The sequence below is a fragment of the Podarcis bocagei genome, assembly GCF_964188305.1.
Source record: "Podarcis bocagei genome assembly, chromosome: 6".
Lineage (NCBI taxonomy): Eukaryota > Metazoa > Chordata > Lepidosauria > Squamata > Lacertidae > Podarcis > Podarcis bocagei.
The window spans coordinates 56243761-56266724 of NC_138130.1; the positions used below are offsets into that span (position 1 = coordinate 56243761).

Here is a 22964-nt window from a genome sequence, read left to right on the forward strand (position 1 = left end):
CCTGTAATAAGTAGCAAGTCTTTCCCTTAAGAAAACAGAGTTTACTTCCATACTGCATTGTAAACTATCACTCTTGGGAAATTATGCAGCCGACATTCTTGAAAACTGAAAGACTAGGACATATTAGTATAGTATGCTCATATGGGAAAGCTATTAGAAATCATATGGTAGTAAGCCTTAGAATATGATAATTAAGTCCTTAAGCACCCAAATGGGCAAAAAACTTCGTTGAATAGACTTCAGAAATGGCTTTCATTTTAATTTTCACAGAAGTCACACATGTGATAGTTACTCAACTATTTAAGACATAAATAAAACTTGTTCATCTAGCAACCTTACATTTAACGTAAAATGTATGTCTAATCTGCTTTTAATACTTTTTTTTTTTAATTCTTTCAGTACAAATGGTTTACATCTAGTAACAAATCCACCTGTCCGCTTTGTCGGGAGACCTTCTTCTGAAATGACTTCTCTGCTTCAATGAACTTCTCAAAGAAAATCAACAGCCACAGTTGGATTTAGCTGTGAAACGCTACTTTTACCTTTATTTACAAATAAAAATCTTAAGTTGTTTGATCAGGGTATTATACAAATTGTATATGGCTTTTACATTAATAATTATTTATTATTACTATATATATATTAAAACAAGGCATTCTGACATCTCAGGCAAAAACTGATGGTATGTAAAGCCTCAGCTTCTGTGCTTTGGTTAATTCCATTTCCAGAGACTAGAACACCACCAGTGCAATGCTGTGCATACTAGGGGTGCCATATTTTGAAGAGCAAAAAAAGAGGACATGGAGCCTCCTCGCCTTCCATGGCGTACGTGCACACCATGCCCTCCAAAATTTCTGTTCAAGAAATTCAGTCCAGATCAAAAGAACTTCTGTCTTCGTTGTGAGGAAAAAATAATACAGGATCAAGTATTATTGTCTTTTGTGCAACCTGTATTCCAGAGTAGTTTTTGTTTAACAGGTAGTCTTCAGGACTTGCAAAATTTAAGTACCGAGAGATTTTCTCTTCCTGCTTGTCTGGAAAGTACTCTGGTGCCTTTTAAGCCACATTTTTGCAATATTTTGATAATTTCATCTGCAATTACAAATGAGAAATCACAGCTCAGTTTAAAGCAACAGATGGGTCCTAGCCTATCAGTCAAAATTATCTTCAAATTTCTTTCAGCATTAATTTTGCAAACAAACAAACAAAAAAACAAACAACCCACACACAAACACAATGCACCCAGCTAGATTTCCTGCCTATTGGCAAAGAGAAAAACCTGTAGAAAGCTGATACTAGATTACCAGCACTGCCGTGAGAACAGATATAGAACAAAACTAAGCAAGGTTCTTAACTCCTGATTCCTGACCAGTGTAAGGCTCACTTACCTATCATTTCCAAGGTTCTCTCATTTTAAGAGCTACACACTTGGCTATTAAAAAAATGAGTAATAATAATTCACTGCCAACCTAGTCTCAGTCTGACTCTCAACCGAAAAATCTGTTCCTTTGCTACTCCATGATTCACATTTACTTAACATTCAATTATAGCAGCCTCTGACTCGCCTGTATGCCACCTGTAAATAGATGTAGAAACTCTGGGCAAAAATGGATCACTAATCCATTCTACAGCAAGCATTACATGACTAAGCAGTAATAGGCACGTGATGAGTCACAAGGAAGTGTTGCAGCCCCTAACACAGGCATCCCCAAACTTGGCCCTCCAGATGTTTTGGGACTACAACTCCCATCATCCCTAGCTAACAGGACCAGTGGTCAGGGATAGTGGGAATTGCAGTCCCAAAACAGCTGGAGGGCTGAGTTTGGGGATGCCTGCCTTAACAGAAATATTGCTGTTTACAGCTACAGCTTGAAACAAATTAATCTGTTTGGAGCTCAGAGTGCAACTGGGGTGGGTGACTTTTTGGAACCAGAAATGGAAATTGTATGACCCCTTTTTCTTCCCTATCTTCCTGTCACCTTGCGTCGACTTTACCATATGGTGTTAAAGGATTTAGGTTGGGGGCTAGCTAACCCTAAACTCAAGTGTCCTATGCATTGATGGAAGCAAGGAAGGTTTTGGAAGAATGGGAAAGAGTACGTGTGACCTTTTTATTTCTTTTCCTGAAAAATCTTGGTAAAGTGCAAAAAAGGAAGCGTAACCTCATGGCACAGGTCCCTCTAGTGACCCGAATCCTCCAGAATACCTACTGCAAGATGTTAGGGGAGGCATGTGGCCTTCCAGTTGTTCTTGGTCTCCCAACAGTCCCATCTAGGATGGTCAATGGTCAAGAATTCTGGGTGCTGGAAGACTAACAACTAAAGAGCCACAGGTCTGCCTTGCCTATGTTAAAGCCCCAAGCAGGTTTTTTTCTTTCCTTCCCCCACTATTGCCCTCAACATTCTTTAGACATATTTGGGACTTAATTTTTTTTAGTTTTAATTTACATATTTCTGCATACCAAAGGACCCCCCCAATATGTAAAAGTGTCTTCCTTATTTTTGGGTAGTCCCATTTAGCATCCAAGCCTGAGACTAAATGGCTTTTAGAGGAAATAAGATGGTCATTCTAGCCCCCTGCAGGTGAAGAAAGTTCATGTGATGAAAGGGAAGTTGTATCCTCAATGTTCTGTGCTGGGACAGCCTCAGAATCCACACATTGAGTGTGGATCTATGCATGAGATATACCTTTGCAGCCATCCACATTAAATGCATAAGCATTAGGGGGTAAGGCTGGCCCAGCACAGAACACCTGGGATGGGGTCCCACTTTCCCTTCATCATATGGAATTCATTCATGTGAATATGGTAAGAAGGGGGACTCTGTGTTCTCTGCAAGGGCTTTCACTAGCAGTAGCTGAATACTAGACAAATCATACAAGATGTATACAGCTCATATAAGGCATCATAGGAGTGGCTGAATCCAGTCTGGCAAAAAATTGTCTCCAATACTCATTCAAATGAATTACAAAATTATTCTAAAGCATGCCTCTCTCTGAAAAGATTTAATGCAAAAAGTAAAGACTAGCCAAACTGTTTTTAGGATATTTGCCAAGTGTTTCAGTGTAAACTCCTTAAGTTTAAGGGGGGGGGGGGAACAGAAGTATTGCTAACCTGGATCATTTTCTTTAATTGCAACTAAGTAAAATAATCCTCTAGCTGAAAGCAAGTCTGACACCAGTGGAAAGAGCCTGTCCATAACTTCTCTGCCATTTTTACCTCCAGCCCATGCTGCCTCTATTCCATGACTGTGAATCTAGAATAAATGAAAAAGGAAAATTGCACTTTGATAGACCATGCAGCATTTTAGACAAAATAAAAACAAGATGACCTTTGCAATGAGTGAAGTCAAACACATTTGAATTCAATCAATTATCTAAGTCACACATACCTGTTTAGCTTTTTAACCAATTTTTTAAAGCAAGATGGCCTTACTGTCTATTGTTACTGAAGAATCATCAGGATATGAAGTCTGCAAACCTAAGCAGAGCTCCATTCAACACAAGGGTGACTGAGATAAGATCAGGCTGCAAGTATCCAGAAAATGCATGTGCAAATTTCTTAACAGTAGTAATAATGGAAGACAGAAATACTTGACAAGATTAACTAGTTAATAGAACAGATTTAGGAAATGCTGCAGTTGAATTGAAATTTTCAGACAAGTGAAATTCAACATATTCAGTGGGTAACAACTGCTACCCAACTGCAACAGGCTGATAATCTATTTTCTCAAATGCATACGTACCTCAGCAGAAGGGGTTACTACATAAGGTGGGTTAAATAGCAGTACATCCACTTTCCCATGCAATCGTGGCAACAATGCTGTTACCTAGACATAAGTTGACATAAATTAACACAACTTTTATTCTCCAACAAAGTTCTCCAAGCCTGCTTGTGTAAAACTTTCAATACGATTTTGTAAAAAAATTGGGGCAGGGTTAGGGGGAAAGTTACAGCTATTCCAGTTTGCTTCAACTTTAGCACATGACCTTCAGTTAGGCCACAGAAGACTGACATCTTATTAAAAGACTGGTTATCAGTCTCAATGCTGTCTCATTGCCTTTATGCTCCAAGAAAAGGTCAAAACCAAAAAACAATGTTGTTTTCAATTAACTCACCAAATTACTGGATGAGGATAGTTTTGCTACAATTATTTTCTAAAGGAAGTGAAAAAAGGTACCTCTGTATTAAAAGGATTAACATTTTATAACTTGATCTGATTTAATATTTGGGTTCTGCTTTTCAAGCAACAATGTTGAGATGGAAGTAGCTCACAATAAATAACATTAAAACTTACAAACATAAGTCACTAGTAAAAAAAAAAAGCATATAAATACCTCAAAAAAGCTAATTTATTGAACAATATAAACTCAAAGTGCTATATCAGCACATCACAGTGAAGTGTTTGGTATTATGAATGCATGCAGTATTATCTATCAAAAGGATGAGTTATAATTTGAATCTCACCAGATCGGTAATTATGGGCTGAATGTCAACATTATTATGTATGGCTGTTTCCACAGTGCACAGACCTGCCAGAGGGTTGATATCGGTACACCTATAAGCAAATGAGCCGTATTTCAGTTAAAACAAGCAATGTTTTGTCAACCAAGGTAACTGGACATCAAATATCATTTAGATAAGGTGATATTAAAACTGTCACAATGTGATACAAATAAATACCCACAGGTTGCAGTTCCTTATAAGAGTATTCTCTTGTAGTTGGCAACAATTAAGATATCATGTTAGGCATAACAATTCAAATATCCCTATCTGCTCTGACTGCAGGGATTTTGCGCCACCCAAGCTTTGAAAAAAAGAATACTGGTAACTTTTATTAAACCAAGATTAACCATGGACTTCCATGCAACATACTGGCTCAGTTCAAAGACCATAAAAACAATGGTGAATGAAGTTTATGATTTGGCACAGCATGTAAACATCTCCAGGAACAGCTGCATCAGAAATAAGTCTTTGAAGCCAAGTCCTGGAAGGATGGAATACTAAAGCAGATAAAGAGGTCTAAAGCATAGTTTGCTTCTAATGCATTTGGAAACTCAATGGTTTAGGTTCTAAAATACTGCTAAAACAAACCCTGATTTGGTGTGATATCTGAACCAAGTAATTAGCTGCATAGAGTTGGGAGATGTATAGTATTAGCTTCAACCTGTGCATCTTTCACCCAACTGGTCTATTGTAGGAAGGATCCACTGGCATCAAATATACATTCCCATGACTTTAATTACACTTCACATATTTATGCCCAAAGGTTTTGTGTTTTTTTAAAAAAACCCCACTATAGTATACAACTTAATTAAAAGGCCACTGAAGTGCAATTCATGGTACTATTTTTGTGATCTAGGGGTGTGGGGTACATTTAAATAATCATATGCACCCTGCCTTTACTTATCCTACAATACAATTTAAAATAACATATAAATACTTACAAGTATAACACTTTGGGTCCAGCAATTGAAGCCAAAAATGTTGAAACTACTCCAGATCCAGATCCTACTTCAAGGCAGATCTCAATGCTAAACATTTTAGACATAAAAATAAGGGTGCAATGAGATTAACAAGGGCTGTGCCGCTATAAACTATTCAGACAGTGACTACATATCTTAAAAATATCTGGATACAATGTATTTTTCTGCAGAAAAAAATAGAGATTAATATTATCCACTGTAAGCTTTACTTTAAATGGAATGACCATACCCACTAAGAAGCTTAAGTTCTATTTTTATAAATTAATAAGCTTGATTTTTAAAGAGATTAAATTCATTTTCCATGTAGTTTTCAACTTCTGATTTTTTAAACTAGTAAATCCTATTTGAAATGCACTTATCCAGTCTAATGATGGCCTTTCAAAACAATCTGTAAGCCAAAGTTCTTTATATATTTTCCATCTGTAAATGCCAGTATGTATTCTAGTTTTGCCTCAAAACCAGTGGGTCATCCTGCAGATGAATGTTTGCTCTAGACACACTTAAGCACAGTTAACTGTCATAACTATAAGACAGGTGTATCCTAGATATCAAGCTGGACTACAGCCATAGTTCTAACAGAGCATATTTTGTGTATATAAGGTTTCAGATTAATCCCTTGGCAACACTACCTTAAAAAGGGAGTCTCAAGTACTACTACTGAGAAAAATCTTGCCACAAGGCTGGTTGAACTCCTTTCAGCAGAAACTGTTCACAATCCTTACTGCAACTAAAGCCAATACGTTGGAACAAAACACTATAGAGTATGACATAACCAGCTTTGGCAAGGCCCTACAAGGAAATAAAGTAAGGTGGTATGTTTTTTGGTGCTATTAGAAGCGGCAGTGTGAGAGACAGGCACATCTGATCCATGGGGCACAAGTCATCAGGAAATTCTACTTTCAAGGCTCCTTGAAACAGCAGCAATGCTCTTGAGGCTCAGGTGTCCTTGGTGGCACGGAGTGCCTTCCATCAGCTTCAGCTGGTGACCCAGCTGCTCCCCTATCTGGACACATATAGCCTAACTTCTACCATCTATCCTCTGGTAACTTCTAGGTTAGATTACTGTAATGTGTTATATGTGGGGCTGCCTCTGAAGAGTGTTTGGAAACTTCGAAAATTGGCTTCCAGGTGGAGAAATCAAAATTGGAAACAGAACTGTTAGAACCCAATACTAAGAATTTGTCAAGAATGTATAACTTGTTGCTGAAATGGAATACACAAGATGAAACAGTTAAATCGGCCATGATTAAGTGGGCACAAGACATTGGTCATAATATTATGTTTGCTGACTGGGAACAGTTGTGGACCACCGGTATAAAATTTACGGCATGTAATGCCTTAAGAGAGAATATTATGAAAATGATTTACAGGTGGTACATGACCCCAGTCAAGCTAGCAAAAATCTACCATTTGCCTGATAATAAGTGTTGGAAATGTAAAGAAACTGAAGGTACTTTTTATCACCTTTGGTGGACGTGCCCGGAGATTAAGGCTTTCTGGGAAATGATATATAATGAAATGAAAAAGGTACTTAAATGTACTTTTCCTAAGAAACCAGAAGCCTTTCTCTTGGGCATTGTCGGCCAATTGGTGCCAAAGAAGGATAGGATTTTCTTTATGTATGCTACTACAGCAGCAAGAATACTCATCGCAAAGTATTGGAAGACACAGGATCTACCCACTCTGGAAGAATGGCAGATGAAGGTGATAGACTATATGGGATTGGCTGAAATGACTGGCAGAATCCGAGACCAAGGGAAAGAGACAGCGGAAGAAGATTGGAAGAAATTTAAAACTTATCTTAAGAAATATTGTAAAATTAATGAGTGCTAAAATGTTGAGGTTATAGAAAAAAGGGGATTACAGCTGCAAAAGATTAAGTAAAAGAAAAGAACAAGGGAAAATTAGATAAACTCAAGGGGGAGGATTTGCTGAAACAAATTTGGAAATTGGGATGCAGAAAGGGGAGGTACGGGGAAGTCGGTGGCGTAAGGTTTAAGAAAAAAAGGATTGGAAATTATACATGTTTGTTTATGTGTTGTTGTCTGTTTCGTGTATTGTTTGTGTTTATATAAATTGTGAAAAACCAATAAAAAATTTTATATATTAAAAAAAGAGTGTTTGGAAACTTCAGTTGGTGCAGAATTCAGAGGCCAGGTTGCTCACAAGGGCAAAACAGTTTTTGAGCAGTGTTAGAAACTGAGATATGAAAGTTAGGGGCTAAATGGCACCTTAAACTTAGGTTATGGGCACAACAACAGAATGTCCAGGCGCACTTTTTATGACAAGAATACAAAACAGAAAATAAGAACTGCAGATAAAATCTTATATTCATTTTTCACATGGTCTAGTCCTCTTCTGAAGACTGCAAAAAACCCGCCATGCTTCCCCTGCCCACCCCTCTAATATTCTTAAGAGGGTCTCTTCTCCAGTATTCAGAAGGTGGCTGGAAGTGGGGAGGCACGAAGAGATCTTCCTTTCCTTCCACTCTGCAGTTTTAATCTGAAATCTTAGGCGCAGTACTGTGCCCAGAGCTCAGAAACTACTTGTGCAAATGAAATTCCTTGTCGCAAAACGTGCCTAGAACAATGGGAGTTTTGAATGCTGGGTTTGAGCATATGATGCCAATTTTGGCCTGACTGCACTAGTTTCCAGGCCCAGTTCAAAGTGCTAGTTTTGACCTATAAAGCCTTAAATGGCTCAGGATCCCAATACCTGAGGGACCACATTTCCCCATTATGAATCCCCCCAGACCCTGCAATCACCATCTGAGGCCTTTCTTCCTCCACGAGAGGTCCAGAGGGTAGCAATACAAGAATGAGCCTTTTCTGCAATGGCTCCCCGCTTATGGAATGCTGTCCTGAGAGCCCCCCCTGGCACCTTCATTATCTTTAGGCACCAGGCGAAACATTTATTTACTGCCAATCCTTCGGCTAATTAAACTACCTAAGATCTTTTAAACTGTGTGGGGTAGTTATTGTTTTTGTTTGTAACTATGTTATGCATTTTTGTATTTTAATATTCCAAACCACCTTGTGGCCCTCAGATGAAGAATGCTATACAAATTTAATAAATAAAAGAAATATTTTTTCCAGTGGGACTTTCTGGTGCATTGTGGCATGTTGATTAGTAGAAGGGCTGCCATTTAAACTTTCTGCTTCAGGCACCAAAACAGGCCAGAGCCCGGGCTGTTGTTTTTTGGCTACATTTCTTTCACACCCTTCCTCCAAGGAGCCCAGGTTGTACTATTCTCACAACTCTGAGAGAAAAAAATAGCTGAATCTTGCAAATCTTACTAATAAACATGTGCAGGTTCCCAAAGATGAGAACGCAACTGCCTTGCTCTTTGTGGTGGGAAGCATATCCTGATCCTATCTGTCCAGCTTCAAGATTGTGCCAGCTGTGTGAGAAATAAAGAAAGGGTGAATGTTGTCCTGTTTCTTGTAAGTTGCCTTGAAAATGTGTGATCCAAGGGTGGGGCATAAATCTTTAAAAATAACTAACTCATCTGCCACTGCATGCATCCGGATGATACCCGTGGTTCCATATACATTTGTTGTTGTTACCATAAAGCACCAATGCTGCAGCAAGCAAAGGCTCCAGCAGCTCAGTCAGCTGCTTGTGGCTGGAAAGCCAGACAGGATGTTTGTGACTGTTGCCATGGGAACAAAGGGGCAGTCCAATCCGTACTGAGCACCGGATGTTAGCTCAGTGTGTGTGTCATATGACCTGTACTGGAAGTACATGGGTGGAGTTTCTTCTTGCTGTTGTCGAGTGCAGACGTGTTTCTCTGTACTGATATGAGAGACAGAAATAAAAGATGTAAATAGTTTTCTGTCTGCTTCTTTCCCCTCTCTGGGGGACACCAAAGGGGAGAGAGGAAGATCGGTGTGTTCCTCTCACACATCTGAGATGAATCGCCGGGACCTCGCCTGCTTATCAGCAGAGTGGAGACGCGGGGAGGTCGACAGGAATATCTGCCGGTGCCTACGCTGTGGCACATTCCTCTGACCCAGGCAGAATTCCAACAGTGGTAGCAGAGGATGGTTTCGATCCATCGACCTCTGTATGAGAGGCTGGTGAATAGTCCTCCTCTGCTCCATGGAGGCCTGATTTGAGAGGCTGATGCTCTGCAGCCAGAAGCTGACAAGAAGAAGCTGACAGCCAAGCCGATGCCTAAGGTATGAGACTTTTAAGGGCTTAGAAGAGTGAATGCAGATTGATTCATTCTCTGCTTCACGGAGAGCGTGTGTGGGAAAGCAGCTCCAACTTAGAAGAGGCCTGCATACCAGGCATTTTTGTGGTTTCCTGTCCGAGGAAAGGAATGCGCTGTTGCTAAGCAACGTCCTTCAGAAGGCTGTGCCTCAGAGAGGAGAAATGGAAAGTTAATCGAGAGGGCTGGACAGTCAGACTATGCCTCAGAGAGGCGAAAACAAAGTTTTGTTATGACTAGGTCCTCACGAACTGGTGGAAGGGACTTTCCAACGCAGCCAGTGTCAGAGTTGCCAGGTGTCAAGAGAGTAAACAAGCCAGCTATTGGATTTTAGAGGCTTGTGTTTTAGAGTCAATGCAAGGACTCAAAATGGATGCCAAGAAGGGGGGAGGCTTGCCTTCTCCACCCCTCCTGACCAATGACAATTATTCATCTTGGTCTGTAAAGATGAAGGCCCTGCTGCAGAATCAGAGACTGTTTGGGGTGATTGAGAATCCCATCCCAGCAGCACCAACGCGTGCTTGGGAGTCACAGAATGTGAAGGCTAGGACTGCTATAATTCTGTGTGTCTCAGATGAACAGCTTGTGCATATACAGCATTTGGAATTTGCGCAAGAGGTTTGGAACGCGCTGCGTACAACGCATCAGAGAGATGCTGGTTCTTCAGCGTTGCTGTATTTTGAGAAGTTGACCAATCTGAGATTAGCGCCTGATGGAGATGTTCAAGCGCACCTGACAGAGATGAAGTACCTGCGTCAACAGATGGTGGAACGCAATTTCCGTCTACAGGAGGAAGTGTTTTGCTTCATGATGATAAACAGCCTGAACCGCACCTACAAGGTTGTTGCCAGTCAGCTTGGTTCGCTACCTGCTCAGGATCTGACCGCGGAAAGGGTGTGTGCCGTCGTCCTGAACGAACACGACAGACTTGCTGCACTGGAAGTGAAAGACAGAGGGAGGCTAGAACAGAGTTCAAATCTTCCCACTGCTGAATCTACTGGAGAGCATGCCGTAGCATTGAGTGCCGTCCGATGCCACAATTGTGGACAGACTGGGCATCTACAGCGAAACTGTAAGAAGCCGCGACAGTCAAAAGGAGCCAAGAACAGCTCTACGAAGCCTGAGGCGTCAAGCAAAAGCCGTACCAACTGTCAGATGAAACCCGCAAAGGCGATGATGGCGAAAGGAACCACGCCAGATGTTGGGAACGCATTCATAATCGATACGGGCGCCACGAAGCATCTCTGCCCACACAGAGAACTGTTTTCGACGTTGAAGAAGCAAAGCTTCACTGTGAAACAAGCCAACGGTCAAGAACTGGAAGCGACCGGAATTGGAACTGTGTATCTTGATAGTCTGAACTTGACTATAAGCGATGTTTACCTGGTTCCAGAACTGAAATTTAGTCTGCTGAGTGCTTCGCAGATTGCAAAGAAGGGACTAAAACTGTACTATGATGCTAAAAGATGCAAGATCTACAAAGATGGAGAACTGTTTCTTACTGCCAAAGAGAAAGATGGACTGTATTTGTTGACTTTTGATCAAAGTGATTACATGAAATGTAATACTTCTGATTCTAACGAAATTTCTCTTGCAGGTGTGACCAGTGTGAGCACCAGGAAAGTGTCCAAGAAGGTCCACAGAGCTTTTCAGCGGGTGTATGCTGATGTGATTGGTCCTCTAGAACCATCTAGGGGCGGTGCAAAATATTACCTTGTGTGTGTTGATTGTTACACTAATTATTCTTGGGTTTATATGATGAAGAAACCGCAGGAAACTTTATTTTTTTTTTTATAAAATTTTTTATTGCGTTTCTTTCCATAGGTTAACAGATTTGTTTACATAGCAACATGCAAGAAACATTTTTTTTATATATATATATGAAGAAAAATAAGAAAAAGAAGAAAAAGTTAAGTAACTTTCACGACGTCCTTCCACAGTTCGCTTTCTTTTTGGACCTCCTCACATCCTCTCAACATTGCATTCATTATTCTAGCCAGTTCAGCAATTTGTTATCTTGTTTCACATCTTATTGTACCTTTGAATTTATTATGTTACCAATTTCGAAAGTTTGTAATTTAGTTTTATCACTCTTAATAAACATAATATTTTGTTTCTAATTTATCTCGTTTTTTCATCAATACTTACTTTATCATTTACTTAAATAAATTGCAGAAGCATAACGTTTCTTAATCGTGCACAATCTTAACATTCAAACAGCTTATAGTATTTTTGCAAATAGTCCTTAAGAAACCGCAGGAAACTTTAGAAAAGTTTCAGGAGTTTTGTGACAAGGTTAAAAGTATGCATGATGCTAACATTGATTGTCTTTTCACAGATGACAAGCCAGTTTTTCTTTTACAGGATTTCCAGAGGTTCCTGGATGGAAAAGGGATAAGACACAAACTTGCTAGTTCCGAAGAAGCATGGAAGAAATGTGTCTGTGTTAGGGTGAACAAAGAATTGCAAAAGGGGATGCATGCGCAATTGCTGAGTTCACATTTGCCACATGATTATTGGGCCGAATCTCTAGCGTCCTATCTTCACGTGTGGTTGAGAAAAGTCTCAACAGAGTTGGGATGTTCTCCTTTTGAGAAGCTGTTTAATAGAAAACCTTCTGTTGCCTATTTCAAGGTTTTCGGGTCTCATGTGAGAACAGAAGCTCCAAGTGGTGTAAAGAATGCCAGAGGCATCTTTGTAGGTTATGAAAAAGGTCTCTACAGAGTAATTTTGTCTGAATCTGATCAGGTGATTCTCACAAAGTTTCTAGAGAGTGCTCCTGAACGGGAGAGAGTGATTGTTCACACTTTTTCCACAGATGATTCTGATGATGATTTTTCTGATGTCACAGATTACAGTGGTACTGATGGTGATGACACTGATAGCTCAGACAGCTCAGTTGTCACAGTCATTGAGAGGAAATCTCAAATAATGACTAGACCCTCAGAAAAGGAGGATAAACCACTGATTAAGCTTAGTACTGGTTCTCCAGAGAGTTCAGAGGCTGAACCAGAAAGCAGGGAAGAGCAGCAGCTCTTACGAAGGTCTGAGAGAGCAACGAAGGGTGTACCACCCAAGAGGTATTCAAAGGAGTTTGCTAACCTTGCATATGTTGCTGTTGTAAACGATCAAGGACAGATTGAAGCTGTGTCTGAGTCAGAGACAAAGGCACAACAGAGAGTTGTTAACCAAGGAAATGCGAAGTCACACAACCAGAGAGGTACATTGGTTAAACCAGTGGCGGGTAGTTCCAAGGGTGGAACTGAAACAACAGGGGAATGTTATAAGTATAACAACTGTTTGTTTTCTTCTCTGGATGATGCTTTGCTCGCAGCACGCATTGATACTTTAGGGGGAGTATGTTACCATAAAGCACCAATGCTGCAGCAAGCAAAGGCTCCAGCAGCTCAGTCAGCTGCTTGTGGCTGGAAAGCCAGACAGGATGTTTGTGACTGTTGCCATGGGAACAAAGGGGCAGTCCAATCCGTACTGAGCACCGGATGTTAGCTCAGTGTGTGTGTCATATGACCTGTACTGGAAGTACATGGGTGGAGTTTCTTCTTGCTGTTGTCGAGTGCAGACGTGTTTCTCTGTACTGATATGAGAGACAGAAATAAAAGATGTAAATAGTTTTCTGTCTGCTTCTTTCCCCTCTCTGGGGGACACCAAAGGGGAGAGAGGAAGATCGGTGTGTTCCTCTCACACATCTGAGATGAATCGCCGGGACCTCGCCTGCTTATCAGCAGAGTGGAGACGCGGGGAGGTCGACAGGAATATCTGCCGGTGCCTACGCTGTGGCACATTCCTCTGACCCAGGCAGAATTCCAACAGTTGTGTGCACATTATTTTACACATGAACCTTAAAAAAGTGTGTTGAGTGCTTTTAAGGAATCTGCTTTATTTTCATGCTATGATGGAGTAATGGGTATTGTGATCTGGGTTCAATGCCCTCCTTACCATCATTAGGCTGTTACCAGACATCCCCGTTTCCTGGGGACAGTCCCCATATTTACAAATCAGTCCCCGGACAAAATCCATCTACTGTATTTTTTGCTCTATAAGACTCACTTTTTCCCCTCCTAAAAAATAAGGGGAAATGTGTGTGCATCTTATGCAGTGAACGCAGGCTGCGCAGCTATCACAGAAGCCAGAACAGCAAGAGGGATTGCTGCATTCACTGTGCAGCGATCCCTCTTGCTGCTCTGGCTTCTGAGATTCAGAATATTTTTTTTCTTGTTTTCCTCCTCCAAAAACTAGGTGTGTCTTGTGGTCTGGTGCGTCTTATAGAGTGAAAAATACAGTATTTACCAGGAAGTTGAAAAGTGTCCCCGAAATCATTGAAACAAGTTTGGTAACCTTACATTAGGCGCACACACAAACATTTCTTTTCTTTGTTTTCAGACTTCAAAGAACTCCAAATGCATGGATATACACTTTTAGTTTAACTGAGTGCAATTTGAGGTTTGAGTGGGTTCGGTTTGATGTTTAGCTCTGCTATAGTGTTCTGCACTTTCGCCGTAGGTCCACGCCGCTGTCTTAAAACGTCCTCGGAACGTAACCCACCTGCAGCACCTTCAATATAAATTCACGCGAAGTCAACGAGTTCAGTTTTTGCCAAGAGGCCAGAGCTGAGAGACCAGGACGCGAGGTGAAGGCTCCTGACAGGAACTTGGGTCAGCCATGCAAATGACCGGCACCAAAGCCGTTTGCGTGCGCGCGCATCCTCACCCCCCCCTCCTGCCATTGGCTCCCTCACCTGCCGCTCCTCAGTTCCTCCGCGTCCCTCTCCAGAGCGTCCAGCAGCAGGAAAGTGTCTTCGGCGGGCTCGTAGACCTCGCTGAAGGGCCCCTGCGGCCCCACGTGCCGGTGCCACGGAGTGGGAATCATCGTGGGGCACCGCAAAGGGTTAAACAAACGGCTTCCCGCCTAAGAAGATGAGAGTAACGGCCGGTGGGGGGGGGGAACGGCGCAGCCGCAAAAAAAAGTCCCGGATGTAAACACATCCCTTCGTCGGAGGTGGTGGATATTTACAGTCTTGCAGAGAGGCACAGAAAGACCAAAGAAAAAGCTGCCGGCTGCCCAATGAGCATAGATTTCTTGCCGTAGAAGGGCTGCTTTGCTGAGCAGGAACTTCCGGTGCGTTGCCTGCTGGGAAGGGACCCCGTGGGAAGGAAGTCTGTGGTCCGGATTTATAAACAACTCGCACTGAGCCCAAATTCCGGGTTCAGTGTGAACGTTCCAGGGCAGAAGTGAAGGGTGCTCGGAGCGGGAATCAGCAGAGAAATCTAGATTTCTAGCGTGGCTTTGGCCAGCGGCGTGCCATACTCTCCCAAACAAGGCAGCAGCAAAGGCAGGCGGTCACGATAGTAGTTAGCGTGTTTAACTAGGACCTAGGATCCCTGGGTTCAATTTTCCACTTGGATATGAAGCTCACCAGGTGACTCAATCTAAACTACCTCAGAGTTGTTGTGGGGATTAACTGGGGAGGGGGAGAACAATGTATGCTATATTGAACTTCTTGGATAAAATATGCATATGAAATAAAATAAAAAAGGTACCACAAGACTGATTTTTCTGTAAAAGTGCACTGCGTCTGTATGCAACACACTGATTGCTTTCATTCCCTTCTGCCTGCCCTGTGCCCCCTTTGTTAGCCTCCCCCCACCCCAGGCCATCCTAAGACATTTTGCGATCTGAGCCAAAAGACAAGTTGGTGCCCCAATTCTTGTGGGTGGAGTAGCCGTTGATTCTTCAGTACAAGCACAGGGTACCTCTTCAGCTGCACCTAGGGCAACAAGCTAGTTTAGAGAGTACAGGACAGATCACGAGGCACACATAACTCTGCCCTACAACAAAGTTCAATAGTAGAGTGGGGGCATTCAGGAGGAACAGCTGGGAGCTGCCTGGATGTGTGCTTCTGTGAGCGGGACTAGTTAGTTAAATCCAGCCCGTGGACTACCATACCACCCTCTTTGTGGGGAAGAGGTAGAGGAGGAAAGTACATTTCTGCCTGTAACCTACTAGGTGATTTTTCCAGTCAAACTATTCAGCTGTCAACACAGGTTGCAACTCAGATGTACACACTTCAGCCAACTTTGCTGGTGTAGCACAGATGGTCTATGTGAGCCTACCCACATTCAGTGTTATTTTTCTAGAAAAAGTGGTGCCAGAACGCCTCCTTTGTTCTTTTATAATGGCAATGGCGTCCACCTGAGAAGTACAGAAAAAGCCCTGCCCAGAGTTCTACATGTGGAACTATGCCTTCCTTTATTTGAGTTGTACCTCATGGGATCTGCCCTACACACAGATAATGCCTATGTAGTTGTGTGGTTTTTTGCCTACACCTAGGCTGGGGAGTGTGTTGTCCTACAGATTTTGGACTCCCCACATCCATCAGCTGTAGTAGGCATAGCCAATATTCAAATATTATGTAAATTGTGGTCCAGCAACATCTGGAGGGCTGCAAGTGTCCCACCACTGAATACACTAAAACAGGCAAGCCTGTTTTTTCTGGCATTAGAAGCACCAGCTCTTACAAAGAAATGTACAGCAGCCATTTCCTGTTTCTGCTTTTGCCTTTCTGTTTTTCATTCTCTCACTTTTTTGAGAAGTGTACAGTTATTACAAAGCATGGTAATGAATGGGAGTCTCTTCCAATCCCTCTTCAAAATCCTTTTTTGTGTGAAGCCTTTGACATGGTCCTAGGTAGCTAAGCATAATTACACATTCTTTTCATTATTATCCCTGTTTCCATTTCCATCACCCTCCTCTATTGTCTCCCTGTATCTGATTATTGATTGAATATCCTTTGGATAGGGACCTGTCCTATTGTATTCTGTAAAGCACTATGCACATTTATGTATTTACAAGCAACCTCATTCTCCATAGTTTGGGAATTCTAATAAAATCAGTGCAGTTTTCAAAGGTACAGTCTGCCATCTTGATTCAAAATGGCATCCATTTGTATCCAAACAAATGAAAACCTACCCCTTGATCTCGGGAACCATAATACAAAATTTGGTTCCTGTATCTTAAGAGGTATCCACATGCATAATGAACAATTTTTCAAAATACATAATTGGTTTTAAAGCATGTTACCCCAGCTTCAGCTAAAAGACTGCTAGAGCAACTTATATAAGGTCAGTTATAACAAGTAAATCCCCGGCCCACAGCTTGCAATTTGAAAGAAAACAAAAGGTATGAAGAAGGAAGATTGCAAACTCTGGCACAAACGCTTCAAGTTACATAGTAGGTCTTCTAAATGAGCAGATGGAATGAAAACAGTTCAGGAAGATAAGCCAAAGGGTGTTGATAAAAAGAGATGATGGAATGCCCTGCTTCTCACCTTTCTTTCTGTTGCAGCCAGGTGATAGCCTATGGCGGGAGGTAGAGCCAGATAACGTGGCCCTGCTTTCCACTTTCCCTCAGCCAGGTGACACTTGATGGAGGGAGGAGGAACCTGATAGTGTGGTCCTGTTTCCCATCTCCCCCTCTGCTTCAGCCTAATAAAATTGCTGCTGATGGTGCTATATACATAACAACAAATAAATGAATAGATTATGCAACATCCACAAGATACACTTTCAGAATGTACACAGAACAGACTGTTTCTTGTAACACCATAACAACCAATGCTGTCGAATAACTTGGTGGGCCAATATAATGTTGTTGCCAAGGCTGAAGATCAAGTCCAATTCTTCAGTTTGCTTTTGGGTGGCCAGGAAAAATTAGTTTCAGCAAAGGCTCATGCATGCTGATTTAAAATGAATCCAGGTCTGCTACAAAGAACATTGGAAAATTGCAGCGGCCAAGAACAGACTTGTATTTGTGAAGTTTTATAGGCTTGTGATTTTGCATGAAGCCTAAGGTCTTGTGCTAGGCACTAAAGATACTCAATTAGCAGATTATGACTAATAGACTAGGATAGTTCTGCTTGCACGAGGCAAAGTAATATACAGCAATATTTAGCTCTTTCAATAGTACAATGTCAATCTGTGCTGGGTAGATGGAATAACAGTTGTACAACGTATTCCTATGCTTGCCTACTCAGAAGTACTGTGTTTAATGTGCATTCCCCCAATAAGTGTGCAGCGTCAAACACATGTTCTTTATAGTACTTGTGCATAAAGTAGTGCATATCTTCTGTGACAGGTGCATATACTTGGTTTCTTTTGAAGTGGATTCTGGGATTTGATGGAACCTTAAGGTACTTTCAGCCTAAGTTGTTTAGGGTTTTGCGAATTAACACACAGACTTTGAACCTAGTCTGGTAGCAATTTGATAACCAATACATATTGCCAGCAGTCTGTTACTGTGAGAGAGTAGCTGCTGCATTCTGCACCAGTGGCATCTTTTAGACCAGACACAATCGCAGTCCCACATAAAGTGTGTTACCATAATTGTGTTTTGAGGCTACCAATGCATGTATGGACCATGCCACCCTAAACCAGGAATAGTTGCAGCTGGTGTACCAGCCAAAGTTGTTAGAAGGCCACAAGTCACTTGGGGCCTCTAGTGACAAAGATGGATCAAAGAATATCTATAAACCTGCTCCTTCAGAAGGAGTGCAGCCCCATCCCAAACAGGCAACTAATCTATCTCCCACATATGGAACCATCTACCCACGAGGCCTCTGCCTTTCTAGGATATCAGCCCAGCTTACTGGCTCACATCCAGTCCACCACTGCATTCAGACACTGGTCCAGGGCTTCCACAGCTTTTCCTAACTCAGATGTAATGGAGAAATACAGCTGGGTATCATCAGAATATTGATGGTACTTCATTCCAAAATTCCTAATGGCTGTTCCCAACTGTGCCCTCTGGCACTCCATAGTGTAAACACCAGAGGACTGAGGAGCACTCTCCTGGAGTTACTCTCTGGACATTGCCCTATAGGTAGGAATGGAGCCACTGCAGCACAATGCCACCACTAACGATGCCATCGATGCACAGCCTGCAGTTTTGCCACAGAAGTATACAATGGCCAATGGTATCATAAGCCACTGAAAGCTTGAGAAGAAGGAGCAGGGTTGCACTCCTTCTGTCCTCTCTACAAACGGCAACCAAGGCTGATTTGCTCCCAAACCCAGGCTGGCATGGATTCAGATAATCATTCTCATCCAGGAACGTCCAGTTGCTCCACCACAAACCTCTCTGCCACCTTCCCTAAAAACAGGGCATTTGCAACTGGGTGAATAGTTGTGACCATTGATTGGATCAAAGCCTCATTTTTTGGTAGTAGCTGTTCTACCGCCTCATCTAAGGTGGCAGGCACCATCCCCTCACACTGTGAAGCAACCACTGTCAACCAGCCGTTAGTCTCTCACACCCTTCCTGAGTTTGATTTCACCAGCCATGATGAAATTAGAATGAATTAGATTTCTGTACCTCGCTCTTCAAGGCTTCACCTGTCATCAAAACTAGACCACTACTGTTTAAAATAAGTAAACAACACATTAAATCTTATTATTCCAATAATCTAGAGTTGTATTAATTCTGATAATTTTGATTTACCAATATTAAGCTAATTCACGTTGTAGATTTTAAAAGATCTTTATAGAGGACTAGCTTTTGAAGTTTAATACAAGAACCAACATTGTATTCAGCTGTGGTAAATGTTGGCTTTGGCTGCCTAAATGCTTGTGAAGTCTGTTGTTGTCGCTGTTGTTAGTAGCAGCAAAAGTAGTGGATTTTTTACACGCTTTTAAACCTTTCTTGGTAAATTTTGTTCACCATCTATTTTTAGCCTTTACATAACTAAATATGATTATTTTCCTTCAGAGAAGACAGGCTGTTGTTGCCAAAAAGAGAGACAGATCTGTTTCATTTTTTTAAAAAGACTACTTGCAAGTTAATAATATTTTTGTTTTGACGGTATCTCTGTCATGTAATTAAAGTCTATATTACAGCAGTTAAACATTTTCTTCTTGATGGATATCATCACCTGCAAAATACATAGCTTAATTGCCTTTAGCATTTGGAGACATTGTTTAGCTGAGGGACATGTAACCCAGCCATACTTGGAGCTTTTCCAACAAAAAAACTTTAGCTTCTTTTTAGTGCAACCAAGACAGGAACTTTTTATCACATAATGGACATGAAGAGGACGGAATTGCTGCAATGAGGCCAGATAGGTGTGTTCCAGGATACCAGAGGCAAAGTGCACAGCTTTCAAAGAGCAGCAGTAAAAAATAAAATACTGTAAAGAAAAAGGAGAAACATTTTTTATACGATCGAACATCATTTTGTGCATAGCTGGGGGTGATGAAGTCGTAGCTTTGGTGATGTTGGCCACGTACTGACAGGACAAGAGTTTTATTTCTAGGCTAGGTTTGTACTGCACATGAATGGAGTAGTAATATTAAACAAGGAGCAATGGAAAATTGCTATCATGGCAACAGGTTTCACCTGACTGTTGGGCAGCGAGCTGCTAAACTCCTGTGTCCCTTAGCTGTTCAACTACCATAATGCTAATTTTTTCTTTCTATTCAGAAATGGGCTTTTCATAAGTTTTGGACTCTGCAAATTACAGCAGTCTCTGTTCTTCAACCATCATCCCTAGAATGGCTTACAACAAGATGGAATAAAAACACATAGGACCAGAACCAATTAACCCAGTGGGAGGCAGCACAAGGGCTCCTGCTAGTGCAATGAGGCAATCCCTATTCTCTTTCCCCTGCCTGCCTCCCCATGTCCTCCAAATCCACTCCAGAGGGTCAGGAGAATCTGCAAAAAAGTTGTGTGTGTGTGTGTGTGTGTGGGGAATCATTGGTCTGGCAAGAAGAAATGTTTGTACTGACAGAATGATCAGAAGTTTGTGATGTTACTAATGACATATTGTGTTGAATCCTTCCTAACATAAGTCAATTGAACTTAGGCCGAATTGAAATCACTAAGATGAGTTAGTCATGACTGAATTTAGCTCCCAATGAAATCAATTGGTCTTAAGGTATTTTCTAGGTCTTAAGACAAAATAAAATCAATGACTTTTATCCAACCTCCAGAGATTGACTTAAAATATACAGTGTGCTTTTTAATAGCCTTTCAAAAGGGATAAACAAAATAACTGAAAAGTTCCCTGGCCACATTTAAATTTCAGTGAAATGTTTCCTGGAAAAGTTTTTGCAGACTAAGGCATAGACCCTCAACTTTGTGGGGTGTTTGTTTTTTAAGCATTGATGGAAAAGTTAATAACCAAAAGAGCAGTGTTTTTAAGATGAATTGTCTTCAACTTCTTTGCCAAATTGCTCTCTAAGGATTAAGGTGTTTATCATCAGTATGTTTTATTGTCAGTTCATATGTCTGAGTAAAATCTGTTCTCTCAAATAACCATAGTCAAATTAATCATTTTGTAGACAAACTTTTAGGAGGAGTTAACTGGGTTTTGCAGCTGTCAAAATAAAATTAAGTGTGATATGGTAACGGCTTGAATTTCACTGTTTTGAATGGATGGATGCCTTTCACAGAACTGTAAAAAAAATAATGATTAGAATTTGAAGATATGTTATGTAGTGTATTTTCACCCTGGGCCAACAGGGGGATACTGTATATAGTTTTCACTCAGGTCTGTAGATAGTTTTCACTCAGGTCCGCGGCAGTTAGTTTAGGCGGGAACTCTGAGCTGTTGTGGTTACAATGTTGACAGCCGGCTGCCTATAAATACAGGCCGGCTGAGCTGTTCGCAGTCAGTTCTATTCCAGCTTATCTTAATAAAGAGCTACTTGAAGAAATCGCTGTGCCGGCTGCTATGTCAACCCACTACTTAATACTGGCGACGAAGGTGGGATTGGATGGACATCAGAGCACAGCCAGATGCGGCCAGCCTCTGAACTGAGCTAAATCACAGAGCGAAATCACTGAGCGAAATCACTGGGCAGAACCAATTCAGAGCTGACTGTTCTGGCTAGAGCACTGTGTTCCATCCATCGCCCTTCACGCCGGCATCGGAATCATGGCTTCATTTGTGCCTCTACCGCCGTTTGCGCCAGCCTCTGAGTCATGGGACTCCTACCTCGCTCGGTTCGACTGCTACCTCCAAGCCAACGAGCTGACAGCAGTATCAGTGGATCGGAAGCGGGGCCTATTCCTCAGCCTCTGTGGGCCTGAGGTGTTTGAGACGGCCCGAGCATTGGTTGCACCGGAAGCAGTCCAGGCAACACCATGGGACACGATCCAAGAGAAGCTCCGCAACCACTACGCACCAAAGCCGTCCAAGATTGCTGCCCGCCATGCGTTCTACCACCGGAACCAGGCAGAGGGGGAGTCAATCAACAACTACGCCACCGCCCTGCGACAGGCTGCAATGCACTGTGAGTTCCGAGATTTAGACGATGCCCTGATGGATCGAATCGTCTGCGGGGTCCGGGACATCCATCTGCAACGGCGTCTCCTAGCCAAGCCAGACCTCACGCTACAGAAAGCCATTGAGGAGGCTGTGGCCTCAGAAGCTGCTGAACGCTCCGCCCAGGAGATCCGCAAGTCCAGCAGCCCGCGTCTTGCTAGGGGGCCAGTTCCGGTGCATCATGAAGAGGCCAGCAGTGATGAGGCATCCTCCAGTGAAGACGATGACGTGCACCAGACAAAGCGGGAGCGCAGGAAGCTCCAACAGAAGTCCAAGGGCCAACCGGAATGTGCTGGCTGCGGAGGCGACCATTCCCGTGCCAAGTGTCGATTCAGAGACGCCATCTGTAGGAGGTGTTCCAGAAGGGGCCACATCGCTAAGGTCTGCCGATCGGCTCCGTCTGACACCCCCCCTTCATCGACTCGCAAGTTCAAGTCTTCACTCCAGTCTGCCAAGGAAAGTTGTTTCGCTCTCACCAACTGCCGCTGCCCGTCTGGAACCACGATTGGCCAAACCGACTCGTCTACGCGACGCAAGCTGAACGTCACGGTGCTCATTGAAGGAGCTCCATGTGACATGGAGATCGACACCGGGTCTGCCCTGTCCATCGTGTCATGGAGCACCATCAAAAGACTGGTACCCAGAGTATCCAAAAGGCAACTCGACTCTCACCGCGTACACCTGAGAGACTACCAGGGAAACGACATTCCCGTGGTAGGCGTTGGCCGGTTCCGGATCGCCTTCAAGGATTTTTCGGGCCTGCTCCGGTTGGTGGTGGTCGAAGGTCAGCGGCCAAGCCTCCTAGGGCTAGACTGGTTTGATGCCCTCGGCCTGGAAGTCACCGGCATCAACTGCATCTCTAACGCAGAGACTGAGGGTCTGGTCAAAGACTTTGCCGAGGTTTTTGACGGCACCTTGGGACAATAT

General features: G+C 42.4%; 2 protein-coding genes across 2 annotated transcripts in view; one reads left to right on the plus strand and one right to left on the minus strand.

Annotated features, from left to right (window-relative positions):
- Nucleotides 1-593, plus strand: part of LTN1 (listerin E3 ubiquitin protein ligase 1) — a 29419-nt gene extending 28826 nt beyond the window's left edge. The window contains exon 30 of the mRNA XM_081199570.1: nt 400-593. Coding sequence (XP_081055696.1) covers nt 400-462 — 63 coding nt within the window. The 3' untranslated portion in view covers nt 463-593. The remainder of the gene's footprint in view (nt 1-399) is intronic.
- HEMK2 (HemK methyltransferase 2, ETF1 glutamine and histone H4 lysine) lies at nt 518-14825 on the minus strand. Its single transcript, XM_081199721.1, has 6 exons — nt 14454-14825; nt 5446-5532; nt 4466-4556; nt 3744-3827; nt 3113-3254; nt 518-1092 (listed from the first exon to the last, which is right to left on the minus strand). Exons 1-6 carry the CDS (start codon nt 14582-14584, stop codon nt 986-988), a joined length of 642 nt encoding a protein of 213 aa, XP_081055847.1. The 5' UTR covers nt 14585-14825; the 3' UTR covers nt 518-985.
- Nucleotides 14826-22964: the final 8139 nt, after the last annotated feature.

Excerpts from the sequence above, each read along its gene's own strand:
- HEMK2 (XM_081199721.1), bottom strand. The coding sequence starts at position 14,584 with ATGATTCCCACTCCGTGGCACCGGCACGTGGGGCCGCAGGGGCCCTTC. Across the intron at positions 5,533-14,453 it reads GAGGAACTGAGGAGCGGCAG|CATTGAGATCTGCCTTGAAG; the intron begins GTGAGGGAGCCA and ends TAAAATGTTTAG. Across the intron at positions 3,828-4,465 it reads AGCCCATAATTACCGATCTG|GTAACAGCATTGTTGCCACG; the intron begins GTGAGATTCAAA and ends ACTTATGTCTAG.